Source organism: Sus scrofa, chromosome 4 (genome assembly GCF_000003025.6).
Source record: "Sus scrofa isolate TJ Tabasco breed Duroc chromosome 4, Sscrofa11.1, whole genome shotgun sequence".
In the NCBI taxonomy this organism is placed as follows: Eukaryota; Metazoa; Chordata; class Mammalia; order Artiodactyla; family Suidae; genus Sus; species Sus scrofa.
Window position 1 is genome coordinate 8,496,939 of NC_010446.5, and position 21,297 is coordinate 8,518,235.

Below are 21,297 nucleotides of genomic sequence, written 5' to 3' on the forward strand. Positions count from 1 at the left end.
CAAAGGTGAAGCCCATAGGATTCGCTGACTTGGGCTAAGAGAAAGAGAGCAGTCTAGACTGCTTATTATATCTAAGCACTTAACCTTCTGTCTTGTTTAAATAGATTACTTTGTTTGCATATATTCCCTTGTTTAAATATTCCAAAGCCCCCTAGGAAGTAGATCATATTATCACACTTAGTATAATCACGATGAAATTGAAGTTCAGGGTTAAGTGGCTTGCCCAGGTTCATTTAGTTTATAAATAGCAGAGTTCAAATTCAGCCCAGGTCTGTCTAGTTTGAAACTCCAGCCTTTGCTCTATTGCCAGTAAGTTTTACCCTCCTTTCCAACATCTACCTCACACCCCAGGCCCAAAGGGCAAGCAAGAGCTGGTGTATAATACAATATTCAATCATATGATCATTTAAAGACATGGTACTTACATGCCTACTATTTGTCTCAACCTGCTTCCTGGGCAGAAAACTCAAATATTTATGATTGTTGTTAAAACTTTTTCATTTGCGGCCATGATAGATACACGGTACAGAGAGGGCCTTCTCCCAGCTTCGCCCATGGGTAAAACTTACTCAATAGTACATTCTCAAAACCAGGAAGTTAACGTGGACACAAGACTACTAAGATCGCACCAGTTTTTTAACAAGCACTTGAACATGAGCGTGTGTATGTGATACCAGATTTGTTTAAAAATAGGATAGGGGCTTGTTAAATGAAGAAACAATTCCTTATATAAACAAACTATTCATTGAATGTATTCTAGTTTCCCACAATAGCAAAGATGTATAAAGAGGACAAAGACAAGAACAAGTGACAGGGACGTGGCAGGCTCTGAATTTAGGTCCTTGAGCCCCCTTCTCCAACTGGCCCGTTCTTGGGGTAGTTCGTTAACAATTCTGGCCTCCATCTCTCCGCATATAAAATAAGAAAAAGAGCAATGCACAGAACTGTTGTGAGGCCGAAATGCAATCATTCATGAAAACTCCCTATCAGCGTAGAAGCTGGTGTTCTGCTCAATACAAATTGGGTCTAAAAAGGCCAAAAGGAACATGGCTTGGGCTAGGAAAAGAGACGCTGAATTCTATGTCCTATGAGTGAAATTTGAGGAACCTGTGGGAAGTAGAAAGAGAGCCAGGAGGGACTTGGACTTTTGAGAAAAGAGTTCAGGGGCAAGGAAGGCTCTGGATGTAGGTTTTGAAGCCCATATGAGACGTGGTCGAGGTCTTTGGATGAAAGGAGACTAACACGTGGATGCGCAGAAGGAGAGTTAAAGGGATTCAGGAAACTGAACAGAAGCTTCAGTAAAAATTATCCCTAGTAGTAATGAGTGCTGTGGACCAGCGCCATTCCAGCCAATCCGCCCCTTATTGATCGCTTCTCTCCAAAGTTTATGAGGGAGTGTGTGTGTGTGTGTTAAGAACACTTAAGGTAAGATTTACCCTCTTAGCAAAGTTCTAAGTGTAAAGACAGAGCTGTTAACTACAGCCACTGTGCCCTACAGATCTCCAGGGCTCGCCCATTGTGTACAACTGCAAAGTGGACAACTGAAGCCACTCCGCATTTCTCCTTTGAGTCTGGCTTCTTTCACACAGGGTTCTGTCCTTCAGGGGCATCCATGCTGATGAAGACGTAGAGGGAGCACTTGTGCGTTGGTGATGGGAATGTAAATTAGTACAGTCAGATGGCCCAGAAACTTAAAAAGAGAGTTACCATGTGATCCAGCAATCCTGCTTCTGGATATATATTCAAAGGAACTGAAATCACGATCTCAAAGAGGTATCAGGACTCCATACTCACTGTAGCATCACTCTCAATAGCAAAGGCAAGGAAACAACCTGAATGGCCACCCACAGATACATGGGCCAAATGGGGTCTATCCACCCAGGGGAGGGCTAGTCAGCCTTATCAAAGAAGGAAATCTGGGAGTTCCTGTCATGGCTCAGTGGTTAACAAATTTGACTAGGAGCCATGAGGCTGCAAGTTTGATCCCTGGCCTCACTCAGGGGGTTAAGGATCCAGCATTGCCGTGAGCTGTGGTGTAGGTTGCAGATGTGGCTCGGATCCGGCGTGGCTGCGGCTGTGGTGTAGGCCAGTGTCTACAGCTCTGATTAGACCCCTAGCCTGGGAACCTCCATATGCCACGGGTGCGGCCCTAGAAAATACAAAAAAGAAGGAAATCTGTCACTTGCAACAACATGGAGAGAGCATTGTTCTTAGCCCCACTTTGCAGAGAGGGAAACTGAGGCAGATAAGATACTTTGCATGGGGCCTCATAGCTAGTAAGCAGCATAGTCTGGACTCCAATGCAAGAATCTTGAGCAGGACAGGCACTTGGGGGGGGAATTTCTCAGAAAGAGAGGCAGAAGGGCACTCCGCCGTGAAAGAAGCGCATATAAAGAAATTATTATGTGTGTGCAGCTTGACAAAGAGGTCAAGTGTCCTGTAGCCTTAAAGCAGTCCCTGATAAATAGGTCACCTAGGGCATTTTCTATCAGAAACCAACTAGAGGTGAGCCTGCAAACTCCCAGCATTCCTGACAGCCTGGGGACAAACACCCACTGGGAGGTGCCCTTGTTACTTTTTAATTGAGATATAATTCCTATGATAAAATGTACCATTTCAACATGTACAATTCAGTGGTTATTTCAGTCTGTTCACAAGCTAGGTTGTGAAACTGTGACCGCTTTCAAACTCTGGAACATTCTCACGGCCTCAAGGAGAAACATCATACTCATTATTGGTCACGCCCCATTTCCTGTCCCCTCCTTCCACCTGTCCCCTACTTCCTTTCTATTCTGATCTGCCTATTTTGGACTCTCATGACTATTTTTTTTGGGGGGGGGATTAAACCTTATTTATTTTCTTGAACCAGACCACTAGGAAAATACATCACAGCCTTGAAACAGCAAACAGGCTATGCTATCACTTCAAATAATTATGTTGGAACAAGGTCCTTATCAAAACCTTATCAAAAGTGGGAGTTTCTGCAGTGGTACAGCAGATTAAGGATCCAGCATCGCTGCAGCTCGGATTTGATCCCTGGCGTGGGGACTTCATATACAGCAAGTGCAGCCTTAAAAAAAAAAAAAAACCCACAGGCGTTCCCATCGTGGCACAGCGGAAACGAATCTGACTAGGAACCATGAAGTTACAGGTTCAATCCCTAGCCTCACTCAGTGGGTTAAGGATCTGGCATTGCTGTGGCTGTGGTGTAGGCCAGCGGCTACAGCTCTCACTGGACCCCTAGCCTGGGAGCCTCCATATGCTATGGGTGTGGCCCTAAAAAGACAGACAAACAAAAAACCCACAAAAACACCCCATGAGGTGACAGAGCCACAGCAAGAACACTGCTTGTTGCAACAGTCCTGGTTGAAAGTGGTATTTGGTAAGAGGGAGGTGCCCCTCTTTTGCTCTAGAAGAATCACAGTTCTCTCCTGAATTGCTTACTTTTTCTCTCTTGACTCTCATATTAGGAAGAAATTATCTCAACAGAATTTTGTTATTTCAGGGAGCAAAGTAAGCAATACTGGTTTAGGCTTGCATTCCATTCTGTTTTATGGGGAAAAAAAAACAACAGGATTTTTCAAATCCAGTATTTCATAATGCTCTTAATTAAGTAGCCCACGGGCTACTGTTCATTTTTGGATACCAGGATACACACAATCAAAACCCACTTTCCTTTCGAGGGCAGGCTGCAGAAATGGCTTTGCTTCTGCTGACCTGTCTTGCCTTTCGAAGGCTTCCATCCCTTGGTTCTAGGCTTTCTGGAACACACAGGGGCAGGTCTCTTCTCTGTTCTGAAGCAATGTTTTCCCCAAGTGTGGGTGGGACAGCAGACACCTCTAGGACATAGCAGGACTGAACATTAAATCTCACAGTCAGAGAGAAGCCTTGACTCCTCTTCCAACCTTTACAATCCTTCTGATAAAACCAAGGAGAAGGGCTCAGTTTAGAGTCTTGGCAGCTTTTAGACTCTTGAACTCTGGCTACTCTCTCTCTTTTTTTTTTTATTTTTTGGCTGCCCCGAGGCGTGTGCCGTTCCTGGGCTAAGGATCAGATCTGAACCACAACTGCGACCAATTGCAGCTGCAGCAGCAATAGATCCTTTAACCCACTGTGCTGGACTGGATCGAACCTGCATCCTGGCACTGCAGAGACTCCCATTGTGCCATATTGAGGACTTCTTTTTTTTTTTTTTTGCTATTTCATGGGCCGCTCTCGCCGCATATGGAGGTTCCCAGGCTAGGGGTTGAATCGGAGCTGTAGCTGCCAGCCTATGCCAGAGCCACAGCAACGCAGGATCCAAGCCGCGTCTGCAACCTACACCACAGCTCACGGCAACGCCGGATCGTTAACCCACTGAGCAAGGGCAGGGACCGAACCCGCAACCTCATGGTTCCTAGTTGGATTCGTTAACCACTGCGCCACGATGGGAACTCCAGGACTTCTTAATGAATTCTTTTAACTAAAGAACAGGCTCCGGGCTTTCTGCTCCGAAAGTACTTAGTGCACATTAAATAAGGTCTCCTTTCCATGGTACCTGCTTTGACATTTACTTTTGCTTTAGATCATTGAAATGACTAATAGTTTCCTTGTAAGAGACTAAAATGAAACAATTTGAAGAAAATAGGAGATGGCTAGGAGTTAAGAAAGAAGGTTCTGGGATATTGGCAAAATCAGGAAAAGGATGCTTGGATGCCCCAAATTTGGGAACCATGGTTCTGAAGGCAGAGTTTCCTATATGTGGAAATTAACCACTAGTTTTCCCATAGTCGCCTCTTCGAAATATGTCCAAACGATCTGAAAGCAATTGGACCACAGCAGTGCTGCACGTGCATGAGGTATCTTGTTAAGCGTCTCATGGTTTCCAGATATCCTCTAAATATAACGAATCAAACCACCTTCCCCCCAAATCACTAATTAGTCATCCTGCATGTGCACAGGACTTTGAAAACTCTCATCTCTGCTGTCAATTGTAATCAAATCTGCCCCAGACTTCTTGTTTACCGGATTTACCCAAAGCCCCGAGACTTTTATCAACCATTCATTTTTCTCTGGAAACGTCGCCTGGTTAGAAGACCCAAGAAGAATGCCAAATTTAGCTGTTTTCTCTCTGGGCACTGGATGCAATCAAAACTTACTTCCTTTGGTTTTCTTTTGCTTCCTTCTTCAGGCTAAAAACGGGTTTCTTTGTTTGTTGTTATTGCTGCCTATTTTGTTTATCCTTAGCTCACCCCTTCCACAGCTGTGTCGAGACACCTTTCCTCATTAGTTGCAATTCATTCGGTAGCCATGGTGATGGGTGACTCCCCAGATCCAGTACTGCAATCTGGGATGCTTCCTCAGAGCCCGGTGAGTCATATTGAGAGAGGATACAGGAGTCACACAAGGAGGACCAATGGGGACTTCCCACTCTGTTTCTGCCAGTCCCAAGAAAGAAAGATGATATGACCTCAGACAAGCCTCCCCAGCCTGAGGTCTGTGGTTTTCTCTAGATCTAGAGTTTCTCCCATAAATATCCTTGATGGCAACATCCCTATGTGGCTTTGCGTTTCCCTCTATAGCAAACGATCGTGCCCACTTTACATGCAAGGATATGGAAATGTGCTTGGAAGACATGGCTTCATCCTTTTCAAACAGACATCAATTGCACTGAATTTAAATAAACCAGGAGAAACAGAACAAAATTAATATATTCAAACATAGTATCAAAGAACAATTTACGGCAATGTTTTCTGCATTATTAGCCTTTCCTTTGCTATTAAGGTTAGAGAAAAAAAAAATGTTTGTTGGGGAAAAGTGTGAATTGGGGGCAAACTTTTCAGAGATGGCAATTCCCTGATTATTATTATTTTATTATTGCTGTGCCTGTGGCAGGTAGAAGTTCTTGGGTCAGGGATTGAATCTGAACTACAAAGCCACTCAAGGCCCAGCAGTGATAACGCTGGATCCTTAACCTGCTGCGCCACCAGGGAACTCCTCCTTGATCATTTATTAATGCTTTTTATGGTTTCTCTTTGTAATATCCTCGCTTCTTTGAATTAGAAAACTCTGTGTAATGTTTCCAGTATTCAACAGGAGAGACATTTTAGATATTATTTAAATATCAGTGGCAGAGTGTACGTTCAACAGAGCAGCCTTGGGCAACAGCACAGGACTGTTTTTACTCTTGTCCCAGCCTCATTTGTCTCCCCAGATCTTAGCTAAGTGCCATTCGTGAAGACATAATCAGCCACACAAGCTCCCCCCAGTTTCTCCTCACATCCATGTTAACCTGACCACATAGCTTCCTCTTTTTCCTTGATTTCTTTACTTTTTTTTTTCTTTCTTTCTTTCTTTCTTTCTTTTTTTTTTTTTTTTTTTTTTTTTTTTTGTCTTTTTAGGGCCATGGCATATGGAAGTTCCCAGGCTAGGGGTCGAATTAGAGCTGCAGCTGCCGGCCTACACCACAGGCACAGCCACAGCCACAGCCACAGCAATGCAGGATCCAAGCCTTGTCTGTGACCTACACTGCAGCTCAAAGCAATGCTGGATCCTTAACCCACTGAACGAGGCCAGGGATCAAACTCGCATCTTCATGGATCCTAGTTGGGTTCATTACTGCTGAGCCACGACGGGAACTCCTCCTCTCTTTTATTTAAACAGTTTTATTGGGGGATGATGGATAGAAGCAGATGTACTTGTTTAATGCGTACAATTTGACAAGTTTAGAAATATGCACCCCTCCCTCCATGAAGCCATCACCACAGTCAAAGCAGCAAACACCTAACACCTCCCAGTGTTTCCTTGTGTCCTTCGTGGGGTTTACTGGGGTTTTGTAGGGGAGGGAAGGGGAGTAGGTGAGTTTTTTGTAGTAAGAACAAAAAGTGAGACCTACCCTTTCATCGCATTTTGAAGTGCTAAAATCCTGCCTCTAAGATGGGCAGACCTCTGGAACTTATTCATCCAGTATCACTAAAATCTTGTGCCCCTTGAACAACCCCCCATGTCCCCCTAACCACCAAGCCCCTGGCAACTGCCATTTTATTCTCTGCTTCTCTGATCTTGACTATCGTAGGTGCCTCATGTCCAAGTGGAATCATGCGAGGTTTGGGGTTTCTCTTTTTTGGTTGCCCTGCAGCATATGGGGCTCCTGGGCCAGGGATCCATTCCCCAGCCAGGGATCAGATCCAAACCACAGTTGCAACTTATACTACAGCTTCAGCAACTTGGGTTCCTTAACCCACTGTGCTGGGCTGGGGATCGAACCTCTGTTCCAGAGCTCCAGAGGTGTTGCCAATCCCATTGAGCCATAGCAGGAACTCTAGTATTTGTCTTTCTTTGACTGGCTTATTTCACTTAGCATAATGTCCACCCGGTTCATCCACGGTGTCGCCAATGGCGAGGTTTTCTTGATTCATTCACCTGTCGCTGAATACTTGGGTGGTTTCTGTATCTTGGCCACTGTGAACAGTGCTGCAATGAACAAGGTCCAGGACCTGCGCTGCACCACGGTCATTTCCTGGATATTCTGCATGTTTGTACAGGTTCCCTTTTCTATGGCAACCAGCAGGGACGCTTCTGCAGACTGCTTTGTCAAGAGGCTGCGAGGCGTGGGTGGGTTAGTGGGAGGGCGTCTGCAGGGTTGGCAGGAATTCCCAGGTCTAAAAGCACCAGCATCTTGGCTCAGTATTCAGGACTGTCCTGTGCCTCATAGGATGTTTAACATCCCTAAGCTCGATTCACTTAAGAGCTAGCAGCACCCCTTCCCTTCGCCCCTGCTCAGGTTGTGATGACCAAAAAACATCTGCAGACATTGTTAAATATGCCCTGGGGAGAGAAATTACCTCCAGTTAAGAAGCACTGTTGGAATACCCTGGTAGCCTAGTGGTTAAGGATGTGGTGCTGTCACTGCTGTGGCATGGGTTCGATCCCTGGTTTGGGACTTTTGCATGCCAAGGGCATGGCTGAAAAAAAAAAAAAAAAAAAGCGCTGTTCCAGGATGACCCCAAGTGTCTCTTGGAGTTCCACAGTCACTCCCAGCTCCTGGAACAGGGCTGGACATGTCTCCCATCTCTCAGCGCAGAGTGAGCCTTTCAACACACAAAGCGTCTCATGTTACGCCCCTGCTCCAGTATGCCCACAGGATGAACCTCAGCTCCTGAGTGAGTGCTGAGTTGGACCATGAGGTGCTGCATGGTTTGACCCCCGCTGAGGGGTCCCGCCAGAACCAGCTTCCAGGGCCCCCGGCTCACAGGCTCCTGCCTGGCCGCATAGGAGAACACGCACTTCTGGGAACTCTTCACGCACTCTCCCGGGCTGATGTCTTTCCTCCTCCTCCTGCTCCCCCCTCCCCCCATTTCCCCTCCCCCTCCCCCTCCTGTCTGTCTCTGCCTGGCCTCGTCCTGCTGTCTCTCTGGAAGAACGCCTCCTCCGTGTTTCCGCTTAAGCACTCAGACATTCCCTTCCAGGCTCCATCTGGATACCTTCTGCTAGGCTTCCGCGGAGCGATGACCTTGTTGCTTCCTAACTGTGGGCTTGTGGGCCTGCCCCCCTCCAACCATGAGCAGGACTCAGCAGCATCTACCTTGACTTCCTCCTCCCAGCCCCTGGAGCCCTGCACCACGGGCAGTTATACAGTGACTCTGCTTTGAACGCATCAGTGGGTGCACCTGCCCCACGGCAGTAAGGGCTTCTGCCTCCTCCTCAACCCTGGCTCCCCTTCTTGATGGCCTCTGGCTTGGCATCTTCTCCGGGGTTGTCACCTGTGGCTGCCTCAGTCTCTCCTTTCCGCCCTTATCTTCCCCTAGTCATTTCATGCTCTAGATAACCCCGGAAACTATAGGTTGGGAAAAATCTTTCTGCTAGTCCTCGTCCAGTTCCAATTCCTCGTCCTTCTTAAAACTATCGCTATGATCATTAGAGTCATCGAACACACACGCACGCGCGCTCGCAGGCTCGTAAACGCATGCACACTGACCCCTTCTGCTTTTCCAGGAGGTGACTTTGACAGTTCTCTGACTGATGACTGGGAGTCAGAGAAGCCAAATGCAGAGTCTGTGACAACCTCTTCCAGCCACCGCACAGCTCAGACTCCCAAGGAAAACCTCCACCATCCGTCTCCTCCGTCCCAGCTGACGGCTTCCGAACATTTCCAGGAAAACGTTTGGGATCGTTCAAGTGAGTTTTTTGTTTTTGTTTTAATCTTTGCCATACCCCAATAATTCTTCCTTTCCGGGCCTAAGAGTGACTTAGGGAGACTGAGGTGCCCCTATGGGGTGGGTATCAGTCCGCGCCGGTGTGACGCATGCGCAGAGGGGGTGTCTGATTGGAAGGCACCAGAAAGGCTGCGTTTGCAGTTTTACTTATTTTTTAAAAACCTTGAAGACATTTGGCAAAATGTCAAGCTTGACTAAAGCTGAGTGGTGCATACACAAGCGTCTGTTATTATCTTCGTCATATTTAGCTGTGCATTTGACATATTCTATACGAAGATAGAAGAACATCCTTTAATGCGATGCTGCAGGCAAGGAAAGTCAAAGGATAGAAAGGTATCAGTATCTCCCATCAATAGTAAATCTGAGAGACATCCAGCAAGCATCCCCTTTCATCTCTAGCTGGCTAACATCAGATTAATCGTGTTTGCACCCAGTGTTGCAACAAGGCTCTGTTGTCAGCAGGCCAAGTTTCAAAGCCCAGCTCCCGCTTGTTACCTGGAACCAGAAGCAGTTTACCCAACTCGCCAAAACTTCACATTTTCTTCTGTCAGTGGAGCTAATCCTCCTTCCTCCCTTGTCCATGACTAAAGTATCCATGCGAAGCACTTAGCAACATGTGTCCTGTATATGAGCACTCCAAAAACGTGATGTGATGATTACATAAGATCGGGGTTAAATGGAAAAACGATACCTTCTCTTTATTTTTCTTTTCCAAATCTTGAATATTTATGTCTCTGACCACTTCTACTCCCAAAGACTGCTTTGTGTTGTTCCCAGTACAGCTATTAGATTAAGTCTTAAAGCTTTTTGTTGTTGTTGTTCCCTCTCCAGACGGTGGGATGCCAGAGCAAGCGGTGTTTATTGTTTTAGACAGTTTACAGGGGATCAGCGCCAACTAAGGCTCCATAGCCACCTCCTCCAGGGAGTCCACTCTGTTTTCTGAGGCAAAGGTGTTAAGTGACCCCTTTTTGTGTTCCTCCCGCTCTCTGGACTCCCCTCTCTCAGGCCCATTTCCTACACTGCTCCTGCAGATTTAGTTTTATATCTCACCTATCAGACGTGAGCTCCTCCAGTGTGGGTGCCATGTCTTAGGCATCCGTAGATTCCAAACTTCTCCTGTAGAAAGTGCCCCTGGCCTAGAGCAGGGGCTCCATGACTCCAATGGCTCCGTTTTATAGAGAAGAATACTCATGCTTGGGAGCTCCTGCTATGACCCAGTGGCACTGGCAGCCTCTTGGGAGTGCTGGGACTTGGGTTGGGTCCACGGCCCAGCACAGTGGGTTAAAGATCCAGTGTTGCTGCAACTTTGGCTTAGGTGGAGACTGCAGCTTGGATTTGATCCCTGGCCCAGGAATTCTCTATGCCATGGGGCAGAAAAAAAAAAAATAATACTCAAGTTTGGACAGGTCAAGGAAGCTTTTGTACATATTTTTTGCTCTATCTGGAAAGTTTCCCACCAGCTCTACCTGGAAGACCCCCTGATCTTTCTTCAAGGTCTGGTTCAGGCCAGACCACCTCTGTGGGGCCTTCTCTGTCCCCTGCTGGATGGTGGAGGTAGCAGTTGGCTTCCCCAAGACACCCCAGCCCCTAGCACCACCGTGTCCCTCTCTATTGGTGCCATCTTCCTTTGCTTCAGTTGGCTGTGAAGCCCTGAATGGACAAGGTCTGTGCTTGATTCTGTTTTATCTCCTTCACACATAGATGTTGCGTGGACAGACTGTTGCAGGTGATGGTCCCCATGCTTAGGATATAGGCTGCACAGCCTCATCTTTATCCCTCAGGGCTTTTTGAGTTCCAGTGGAAGGAAACCCAACTCAAAATGGATTAATCAGTCATTGAACATGTTGGTTCATATTCATAAAAATTCCAGGCAAAGATCTCCGGTTTCTATCAATCTCTACAAGTCTCTTCTCTTCTGTGTCATCTTTAAGCTTTAAAAGTCTGTTACTCTGTGGTAGTTCCTTTTGGCTCTGTGCCTATAGCTTCCCCTGTTCAAGTCCAACAGAGAGAGATTATAGGCTTCTCGAGGTGTGACAAGGAGGCCAGTTTCCTTGGTTCTGGAAGGGTCCCATTTACATGACAAAACCAATCCCTTTGTCAATAAGTATGTGACGTTCTAAATGGATAGGAGTGGATCAAAGGCTGGGAGGGAAATCGGTCTGTCCGTGGGGACCATGTACTAGGATAACAGGAGGAAAATATGTCAGCAAAGAATACCAAGTAGATGCTGGCTATTTGAAATAGTGGGGAAATATAGAGAAATACAACAGCAATTTTAAGTCAGTGTGGAAAGATTCTTGGTGGAGATATGCAGTAGGTAAATTGGGAGTAAAAAGAGGGAGCAGCCAAGGTCAAGGGGACATTGAGGGCATCAAGGGAGGCTTCCTGAAGGAGGTTCCACGAGAGCTAAGCCAACATAAATGTTAGACATTCCCTTGGGGTGTAACAAGTTAAGGATCTGATATTGTCGCTGCAGCACTCAGGTTGCTGCTGTGGCACAAGTTTAACCCCTAACCTGGGAACTTCCACATGTCGGGCGGGTGTGGCAAAAAATAAAAAATAAAAAAAATAAAATTAAATGCTAAGTGAACAGCTACTGAGGGAATGAACCAATAAGCACCGTGTCCATAATCATACAGTGCATATCTTTGTAGAACTTGAATTTACACCCAGTCGTTCTTCAGGATTCAAGTCTAGTGATCTTTGCAGTTTGTCAAGCTAGACTTGTTTCTGGGAGAAAATGTGTTCCAAACTCCAGATGCAATCAGAGGAGGCTAAGAATAGAAACGCACTTTAGCAGGATGGTTGAGTGTTCGATTGAACCCACAATACCTTATTGAAATCACAGGATACATGAGCTACTGTACATTTGCTGTGACATCATTTACAACTGCTATATTTTGCATTGCCAATCTCCAGTGTTCCGCCCCCATTATGGTCTAAGTAGGTTTCTGCTGGCTGACTCAATCTCCATTCATAGCAAAAATAGCAAAAATAAATATATTCACAGCACAAAGTCATTCCAAGTTTTAAACAACTGTTGCAAAACCAAGCTTTTGAAGCATTTGGCAAAAATTAAGCTAAGGTCTGTTCTATTTTCCTTTAGATCTTTATGTGGTAATCCTTAAACCAGTTCTGATTTCTTGTAGGTGATTAGAATAATACTCAGCGTCACAATTGGTTTAACTCCGTTGTGTTGGTAACTGCTGGAGGATTTGCCACCATTTCCACCGTGGCTTGAGAGCAATTATTTTGCAATAGAACTATGTTATGACAGCAAAGAGTTTTGCAAGATCAAATAGTTCAGAATATTTATTTTCTTTTTTTGCCCTTTAGGGATTCCCAGTATGCCAAGTTGAAGTTCTCTTTCCCGGCCCCAGGGAAAACATGATATTCTGGCTAGGCTCGATGTGGTTTCTAAATCTTAGCTCTGGCACCTCATAGCTGGGTGACCTTGGACAAATTTCATCATTTGAAATTTGGTCTTCTCATTTGCAGAACTGTAATAATGGTTCCTGTCTCACAGTTTTGTTGTTTTGATTAAACGAACTGATGTATGAAAGTTCTTTATAAATTACCAGGCACTGTACAAATTTTAGACATTAGAATTATTATCACCCTCAACACAGATTTCTGACATTAGCATAAATTCTAGAAAGCCTTTCTGCAGCATTAAAGGGCAATCCCCAAACTATGTAGCATCAGTGTTTATTTTTTAGTGATTAAAAAATGACCATTTTATAATTTCCTAATGAATGGTCTTGAATAACATTTGTTCATTTTATCTTGTTACGTATGACAAATTGCTTGAGCTGGCATATATTTGAAAAACATTTTTTTTTGGTGTATCAAAAAAAAAAAAGTTTTAGTGTGATTTTGTTGTTCCAAGATGATTTAATCAGCAATGATTTCTAATTCGCTTATTTTCGTTTTTCCTATTAGAAGCCAGTTTGTTACCAGAAGTCTCGTTTCAAGCGATTCTGCTCATTGCATGCTTCATCATTTCTGCCTGCGCAAGGTAATTCGGATTTTATGTTCATGCAGTGGTGTTTCATAATTAACAAAGCTGTAATTGATTGATGGTTTCCTTGCCTTATTCCACAAAGCACTTTAGTAGCCCTGTGGTTAAGATTTGTTCATTCGTCCATTGGCCCCTTATCTATCACTTCCCTCTTCCTGTTATCTCACAAAACATCCAAAGGCAGTGGATCTTGTTAGAAATTGGATTTTACTATGTATCAACCTTTGTTTAAATCCTCAGTGGATAGAGTTCCCATTGTGGCTCAGCAGTAAATGAATCTGAGTAGTATCCATGAGGACATGGGTTCCATCCCTGGCCCTGCTCAGTGGGTTAAGGATCCGGTGTTGCCATGAGCTGTGGGGTGGGTCGCAGACACAGCTCGGATCCTGTGTTGCTGTGGCTGTGGTGTAGGCCGGCAGCTGTAGCTTCGATTTGACCCCTAGATGGGACTCCATCTTCTCAAGCTTAAGGGGTTCTGGAAATATTCTGTTTCTGGATTTGGGGTGATTACAGGAGTTTACATAAAAAACAAACAAAACCCTAAGATGTATGCTCTGTATGCTTTAGCGTGCATTTGAGAGAACTCAGTTTAGGAAGTTTTTTAAATGTCTATAAGGAGATGTCTGAAAGGATATTTTTTAGCTTTTAGTAATGGCTGCTTCAGGGTGGTGAAATTTTTTATGACATTTTTCTTTTGCGTTTATATTTATTGGTAATCTCCTTTGATGATACGTATTTTGAGTACAAAAACAATACAGATACTATTTTTTAAAAAGAAGAAAAAAAAAAATCATCCATCAGATTGACAACAGCCCCAAAGTTTAACACACTCTTGTTAAGGTTGTGAAGCACTAAGCAGCCAAATCCTCTCCTTTTTTTTTCCTTCCTAGAAGTTTTATAGTATTGTTTACATTTCCGACTGTGACTCATTTTGAGTTATATGTTAAGATGTGATATCTCTGAGGAGGTTCCTTCTTCTGCATGTGTGTACATAATTGTTTCAACACCATTTGTTGAAAGACTCTGCTGTTAAAAATCACCTAACTTGGAGTTCCCATCGTGGCTCAGCGGTTAATGAACCTGACTGGCATCCATGAGGACGCGGGTTTGATCCCTGGCTTCACTCAGTGGGTTAAGGATCCAGTGTTGCCATGAGCTGTGGTGTAGGTCGCAGATGTGGCTCAGATCCCTCATTGCTGTGGCTGTGGCGTAGGCCTGAGGCTACAGCTCCAATTCAGCCACTAGGCTGGGAACCTCCATATGCTGCGTGTGCAAAAAGACAAAAAGACAAAAAAGACAAAAAAGACAAAAAAAAAAAAAAAAAAAAACCCATGTAACTTGTGTTTGCATGGGTCTATCTCTGGACTTTCTGTTCCCTTCCATTGATCTCTATTTCTAACCTTCTGCCAACACAACACTATCTCTATTACTGAGGTTCTATAGTAAATCCTAAAATCCCATACTATAGACATAGTAAGTCTAAAAGCTCCAAAGAGCTCTAAAAGAGCATCTCGATTGTTGGAATTGCACAATGACTTTGCTAAACCTGAGTGATCCTGTTGTTTCAGATGGTTTCTGGGAGGAATAATAGCCAGCGTCTTCACGTGCTCCTTGGTGATAACTACCGCTTGTAAGTGACTGTTCCCCAAATTACTGCTCCGATTCCTGTATTTCATTCCTGTTTGGGGCACTTAAAAACGTTTTCTCTTTCTCCTCCAAGATGTGGTCAAGTCTTCATTTCTCAGCCTCGCCCACTATTTCAAAGCCACCGCCTGGACTTGGTAAGTGTCGCCTGTGTTATCATCGTTGGTACAAAGATGACCGCAGTCTGGTAGCCGAGGATACTTTCTGCTGAGTCACAGATGACAATGGCTACATACAGTACAGGTCCTGATGGTTTGTCCTGAAGAATATTTTCTGCTACCATGAAGAGCTAATAGTAGTATCCGTCTGTCTCCTAAATTCTTACACCAAAATAGGTAGAATTAATTTTAAGGCAGCGAGACCTAGGAGATCATATGAATTTTAAATGTTTTACATCTTTTTCAGGGGCTTTTATGGATTCATAGCACTGTACTTTGTAAATACCTCCGCTTAAGAGGCCTTTATCTTAAGAGTTTTCCAAAGAGCTGGCAAACTGCCTGTGAAATGATCTCAGTTATAAACTATGATTTCTCCACCATCTCTCATCCACTTAACAGTCTCTCCCATGCTAACTGCCATCGCTCAGCGTATTTCAAAGGGTGGCGGGGGTCTGGGTGCGATGCCCACAGAATCTCAAACAGCCTGCCAAGCGCCATCCCTCTGCGAGATGGATTGTGTTAATTACCCACACTTCGGTGTGGCTGCCAGAGGCCACCCTCCCCAGCTCGGAGGCTGGGGTCTGTAATTCACATTAGCTTGCTGCCCTTCGCGCTCGACACTCTGTGGCCCTACTTATGAAATTTTTGTGTTAATTTGGAAATCACAACGGGGCTTTAGTGAAGATTTATTTTGTTTTGGACCTCGGCCAGTATTGATTTACTGACACGATGAGTGATGTTTCCCTTCATTTCCCGGCATTCCAGTTTCTAGGGGAGGGCGTTGGTGCAGCGAAGTTTTATTTAACCCGAGAGTTAGGAACTTGGGTCCTGAGGTCACCTGAGAAATCTTTAGTCTTTAGCCCTTGTAAATGAATGACATTTGTTTCAAACGCTGCTAAGATGCTCACTTTTCTCCCTCCAGCTACAGGGCTGTGCACAGGTCAACCTCACAGGAGGTTAACTGCAAGTCTGCTTGTGTGCTCAGCTTTTGGGGCTGAAATGTTGCACTGGTCAGAACTGGACTAACCCATAGTGTCTGAACCAAAGAGTTTCCACCCGAGAGCCACTTTCCTAACCCAGCTTTCACGAGTGTCAGATGGCGTGAACTGTATACATCTATTTTCTTTGGGTTTTAAGAGGAACATGTATGATTCATCACAAAGCAAGTAATCATTTGGTGGGAAGCTCTGTGATGAGGGCAGCGTTTCCTCAAAGTCTGGCATGAGGGGATCTGCTCTAGAATCAACTGGGGAGCTTATTGGAAAAGGAGATGTATGGATCCCGATTCCAGAACTTCAGAATCCAAGTTTCCAAGGAAGTCTTTATTTTTAACAACCTCTCCAGGTCATCGTTTGCACATTACCTAGGAAAGCCTTGGAAAGATGGTTTGTAAAACCTTTATCTCTTGATTTCTAAAGTGGCATTGCTTAACTTACTAAATCCTTTTTTTTCTCCTGTGGCCACCCCAAGGCATATGGAGTTCCAGACCAGGGATCAGATCCAAGCCACAGTTGCAACCTACGATGCAGCTGTGGCAATTCCGGATCCTTAACCCATTGTGCTGGGTGGGAGAATCGAACTTGTGTCCCAGTGCTCCAGAGATGCCTGTACATCCTATTGCAGTGCCGTGGGAACTCCTACCCTTCTAAATCTTTTTTTTTTTGTCTTTTTAGGGCCACACCCGCAGCATATGGAAGTTCCTAGGCTAGGGGTCAAATCAGAGCTGCCACTGCCAGCCTATGCCAAAGCCACAGCAATGCCAGATCCAAGGCAGGTCTGCGACCTATACCACAGCTCACACAACACAGAATCTTTAACCCACTCAGCAAGGGCAGTGATTGAATCCGAGTTCTCATGCATACTAGTTGGATCCATTACCACTGAGCCACAGCGGGAACTCCCCTAACCTCCTAGATTTTGATTGAGAATTTGTGATGTGTTCTGTGTTTGTCCAGGTCCCCTCTGCAGATGTTTATGGAATCCCTGCCAAGGGTCAGATGCTGTCATTAAGTGCCAGGGTGACAATGCCAAGGCCGAGAGATTTCAGAGTCTAGTTAGAGGGTCATAGAAAGTGCAAGGAGAAGTTGCACTTGAACATGGTCCTTGCAGGGGTAGAGTGAGCACAGAGGCTATGGGAACAGCAGGAGCGAGGTTTCCCCAGACTAGGAGGGGTGAGGAGGATGGTCTGGGAAGGCACGCTGCATAAGCCAGGCTCTGACCTGCAGGGGTTGTGTCCCCCGTTGCTTTAAGGGCACCTGCCGCTGTTCTGACCAGGATGTTTTCATCCTTAGCACTCTCATCTACAGCCTCATTTATGGGATAAGATTTCTTCCTTGATTACTTGTGTACATACTTAGACTTGTTTTCCTCTCGTTCCCTCTCCATGTTTTCCTGTTTCCTGCCCACCCAGCAGCATACACACAACACACACACACTCTTGCATTCCAGACCTGTGAAAACAAGGACTGTTGACTTCAATTCTGTATCCAATGCCTCGAAGATAGTAGGTACTCTAAATATGCATTGATTGAATTGAATGCATTTGCTGAATCGTTTCTTTAAGTACCTCCTTTAGAGCCAAGAGCTCTGCGCCTGCGCAGTAAAGATTGTGCAGCCGTCTTCCTCGCGTATATACATACCCAGACAGCAATAAGCCAGAGACACGGTTATTAACATCAAGAGTCAAGAATGACTCATAAGTCTCCTCCAACAATCAAGGATGAGAATCTAAGGAAGTGGAAGCCAAGCACTGAATTTAATTCAACAGATATTATGGAGCAGTGCCCCCCCAACACCTGTTCTGCTCAGCATATACTTAGATAAGATGCCTGCTCTGTAGCACTTTATACTTCTCAAGTCACATCCCTTTTCATACCATAATGCACATCTTTTTTTTTTTTAATGGCTGCACCCATGGCATAAGGACCTGATATAGTGTCCATGAGAATGGCTTTGCTCAGTGGGTTAAAGATCCAGCATTATCACAAGCTGTGACTTAGGTGCAGCTAGAGGAAGAAGAAGAAGAGGAAAAAAAAGACCAATATAAAGTGATAGTTAACTAAGTACCAAGCTGGGAGTAGGGGCCAACACCTCTGTAGCCTGTCAGAGGAAAGGGGGAGCAATGAGAACCAGGGGGAAGAAAAAAGTTGGGGGGCTCCACTTTCCTAGTTTGGATCATTCAAGCTAGTTGTGTTTGTGTGTGTGTGTATGTGTGAGTATGTGTTTGTGTGTGTGTGTGTGTGTGTGCATATGCTCATGCAGTAATTCAAGTAGATACTGCATTCCCCATGTATGTGGATGGATTATGCATTTCTTTTTTCCTTTCTCTGGACCAGGTTTGCCAAATTTTGACAACCATTCAGGAGTGCCTCTGATGAATGTCTTCAATCTGAATGTCCAGAAATTGATACGTAGTCTGCGGGGAATCAATTGTTTTTCTGGAAGGGAGTGAACAAGTGGGTAACTGAGAAAAAAAAATAATTTAGTTATGTGTTTTTTTTAACCTCACTTTTTCCTTCACACGAAAATAATAATAATTTGACTTTCCTTTGCAAAATGCTAGCCGTTGAAGAAGAAAGGCCTGGGAAATGTGACAGAGGTGAACCACCTAGATGAGTGTCCTCTGATTATACCTTAAGGCAGTGGTTCTCAAACATTAATTTTCATTAGCGAATTCCATATGGAGTTTATAATAATACAGATTCCTGGGCCCGCCTGCCTGTACTTACCCCTTGCTGAACTGCTGTAATGGAACAAACAAAGGGAATTTACACAATCAACACCAACTTGAAAGTAAATAAATACGGTTTCTACATACAATATAACGTAGAAAAAGTTTGCTTTTCTTCCCCAGGCGTGGCTTATAGGAGGTGATGACAGTAGATGGTGGTTGATGGAAAATGGGCAGGAAAGATCCACTTTTTAGAAAGTACATTCTTCTTTTGAGCCTGGTTCTTTACCAAGCTTTCAGCCACTGTGGGACTTATGATTACCTTTCACTCAAGTTGCACTTCAAATAAAGGTATAACAGAGAAAAAAATTCCTTAAGGACAAAATAAAGGCAGAGTACCATAGCGCTTTGGAATGCATAAAAATGATACAGTTGCCCTGAGGAGTATAGAAGATGCTTCCTCTCTGTTTCTCTTGCTTGGTATATGTTCTCAAAGCAAATGTGGCCTGCCATTGAAATGTCTTCTCTGTGATATTCTCTGGCTAGGAACTTGTGTAGAGAAAATTGTCTTTGCTTAAAACAGTAATGTCAAAATATCACCTTTCATATCAATTATCTTCAGTGCATTTTTGGTTGAAAAAGTATTATACTAATAAATGAATGGAGTCATCAATGACTGGCTTTGGTCAAATACTAGTCTCCATGTTGCTGGGAAGATAATTTTTGGATGTGATTAATATCAAAATCAGGTGACTTCAAGTAAAGCAGATCACCCTCCGAAATGTGGGTGGGCCTCGTCCAAGCAGTTGAAGGTCTTAAGAGAAAAGAATACTGTTTCCAGAATTCCCGTCGTGAGTCAGTGGTTACTGAATCTTACTCGAATCCAAAAGGACACAGGTTCAATCCTTGGCCTCGCTCAATGGGTTAAGGATCTGGCGTTGCCATGAGATGTGGTATAGGTCACAGATGTGGCTCGGATCTGGCGTTGCTGTTGCTATTGCTGTGGCATAGGCCAGTGGCTACAGCTCCGAATGGAACCCTAGCCTGGGAACTTCCATATGCCGCGGGTGCAGCCCTAAAGAAAAAAAAAAAAAAAAAGAATACCGGAAGAGAAAGGTATTTGTCTGCAACAGACAAATTCTGCCTGAGTTTCCAGCCTGCAAACTCAAGACTGAAATATTAATTTTTACCTGAATCTCCAAGTTTTCTGGCTCGTCCTATAAATTTTGACTTGCCAGTACCCACAATTGCAAAAGACAATTCCTTAAAATCTCTCAAGATAGATAGAGACATAGATACATAGATTCATAGATAGGGATACTTATAAGTATATCTATAGATATCATGTCACATACATATAATATATATCTCATAGTCTTCATATATCCTATTGGTTCTGTGTCTCTGAAGAACCTTGATGAAAACAGCACATATTTTAATCACTATTTGAGAGATAACCTTGGAGAAGTTCCACTAACTTTTCCAAGGACACAAAGGGTAAGTAGCAGGTCTAGGTTCCAAGGCCACATCCGTGTGACCCCACAGCCCTTGCTCTTCTCACCATCAACTGCTGTTGAGAAGAGTTGGTATGAGAGAGGGCATGGTGTCTGGAAAAGCAAATATTGCCTGAGTCACTCTCTTTGGAAATACTAACCCAGGAAAAAGTTTTCGGGCCGCAAAAGTGTAAATGAAAGGAGTCATCTTTCAGGGACAGCTGTGATCTTTGCCTTTTATCTTTTTGTTTTTTTTTTTTTTTTGTCTTTTTAGGGCTGCACCCGCAGCGTATGGAAGTTCCCAGGCTAGGAGGTCTAATCAGAGCTATAGCCCCTGGCCTACACCACAGCCACAGCAATTCCAGATCTGAGCCATGTCTGCAACCTACATACACCACAGCTCACGGAAACACCGGATCCTTAACCCACTGAGCGAGGCCAGGGATGGAACCCACAACCTCATGGTTCCTAGTCAGATTCACTTCCAATTCGCCACAACAGGAACGCCTCGTTTTATTTTCATCATTTGTCTTTTTAGGGCCACACCTGTGGCATGTGGAGGTTCGCAGGCTAGGGGTCCAATCAGAGTTGAAGCTGCCAGCCCATGCCACATCCATGTGGGATCCGAACTGCATCTGCAACCTACACCACAGTCCACAGCAACGCAGGACCCCTAACCCACTGAGCAAGGCCAGGGATTGAACCTTCATCCTCACTAACCGCTGAGCCATGATGATTCTTCATCTTTTTTTTTTTTTTTAATTTTTCCTTCTATCTTATATCTCAAGATTGTCAAATTGAGTGTCTCCAAGATTTGCCATGAAGGAGACAGCATGTGAGAGAGGAGTCACTTAAGGCTGCCTGGTTGGCTTCAGGACCCTGCTTGAGCGGCCTCTGTAGCTCCTGATGGAGCATTTGCTAGGCACTGGATGTCTTTACCTTATCTAAAGTCCTCACCATAGCCCATACTTCTGTGTCAGCTGTCACAACAGGCAAACCCAGGTAATGCCGGATGGGAGCCAGGCAGCCCTCCTTCCTCTTGTAACCATGCCATTGGCCATATAAGGCCTCCAGGCTTGCCTGCTTAGCTGCCCCAGGCTGGAGAGTGACACATGCC

The 21,297-nt window shown here is 44.6% G+C and overlaps 1 protein-coding gene and 1 long non-coding RNA gene across 6 annotated transcripts in view; one reads left to right on the forward strand and one right to left on the reverse strand.

Annotated features, from left to right (window-relative positions):
• The window catches only part of LOC102161379, a 30,778-nt gene extending 20,339 nt beyond the window's left edge, over positions 1-10,439 (reverse strand). Inside the window, exons 1-2 of one of the 2 annotated variants that reach the window (XR_302794.3) lie at positions 10,245-10,439; positions 9,332-9,496 (exon numbers count right to left, since the gene is read on the reverse strand). This is a non-coding gene — a long non-coding RNA (uncharacterized LOC102161379). Of the gene's footprint in view, positions 1-9,331; positions 9,497-10,244 lie in introns of those variants that run through there. The other variant, XR_002343072.1, reaches the window with a different exon arrangement.
• The window catches only part of TMEM71 (transmembrane protein 71), a 48,745-nt gene extending 29,367 nt beyond the window's left edge, over positions 1-19,378 (forward strand). For all 4 annotated transcript variants that reach the window (XM_021088895.1, XM_021088896.1, XM_021088894.1 and 1 more), the window contains 5 exons: positions 8,974-9,156; positions 13,137-13,212; positions 14,784-14,845; positions 14,936-14,996; positions 18,353-19,378. In XM_021088895.1, the coding sequence (XP_020944554.1) occupies positions 8,974-9,156; positions 13,137-13,212; positions 14,784-14,845; positions 14,936-14,996; positions 18,353-18,368 (398 nt within the window). In that variant the 3' untranslated portion in view covers positions 18,369-19,378. The remainder of the gene's footprint in view (positions 1-8,973; positions 9,157-13,136; positions 13,213-14,783; positions 14,846-14,935; positions 14,997-18,352) is intronic.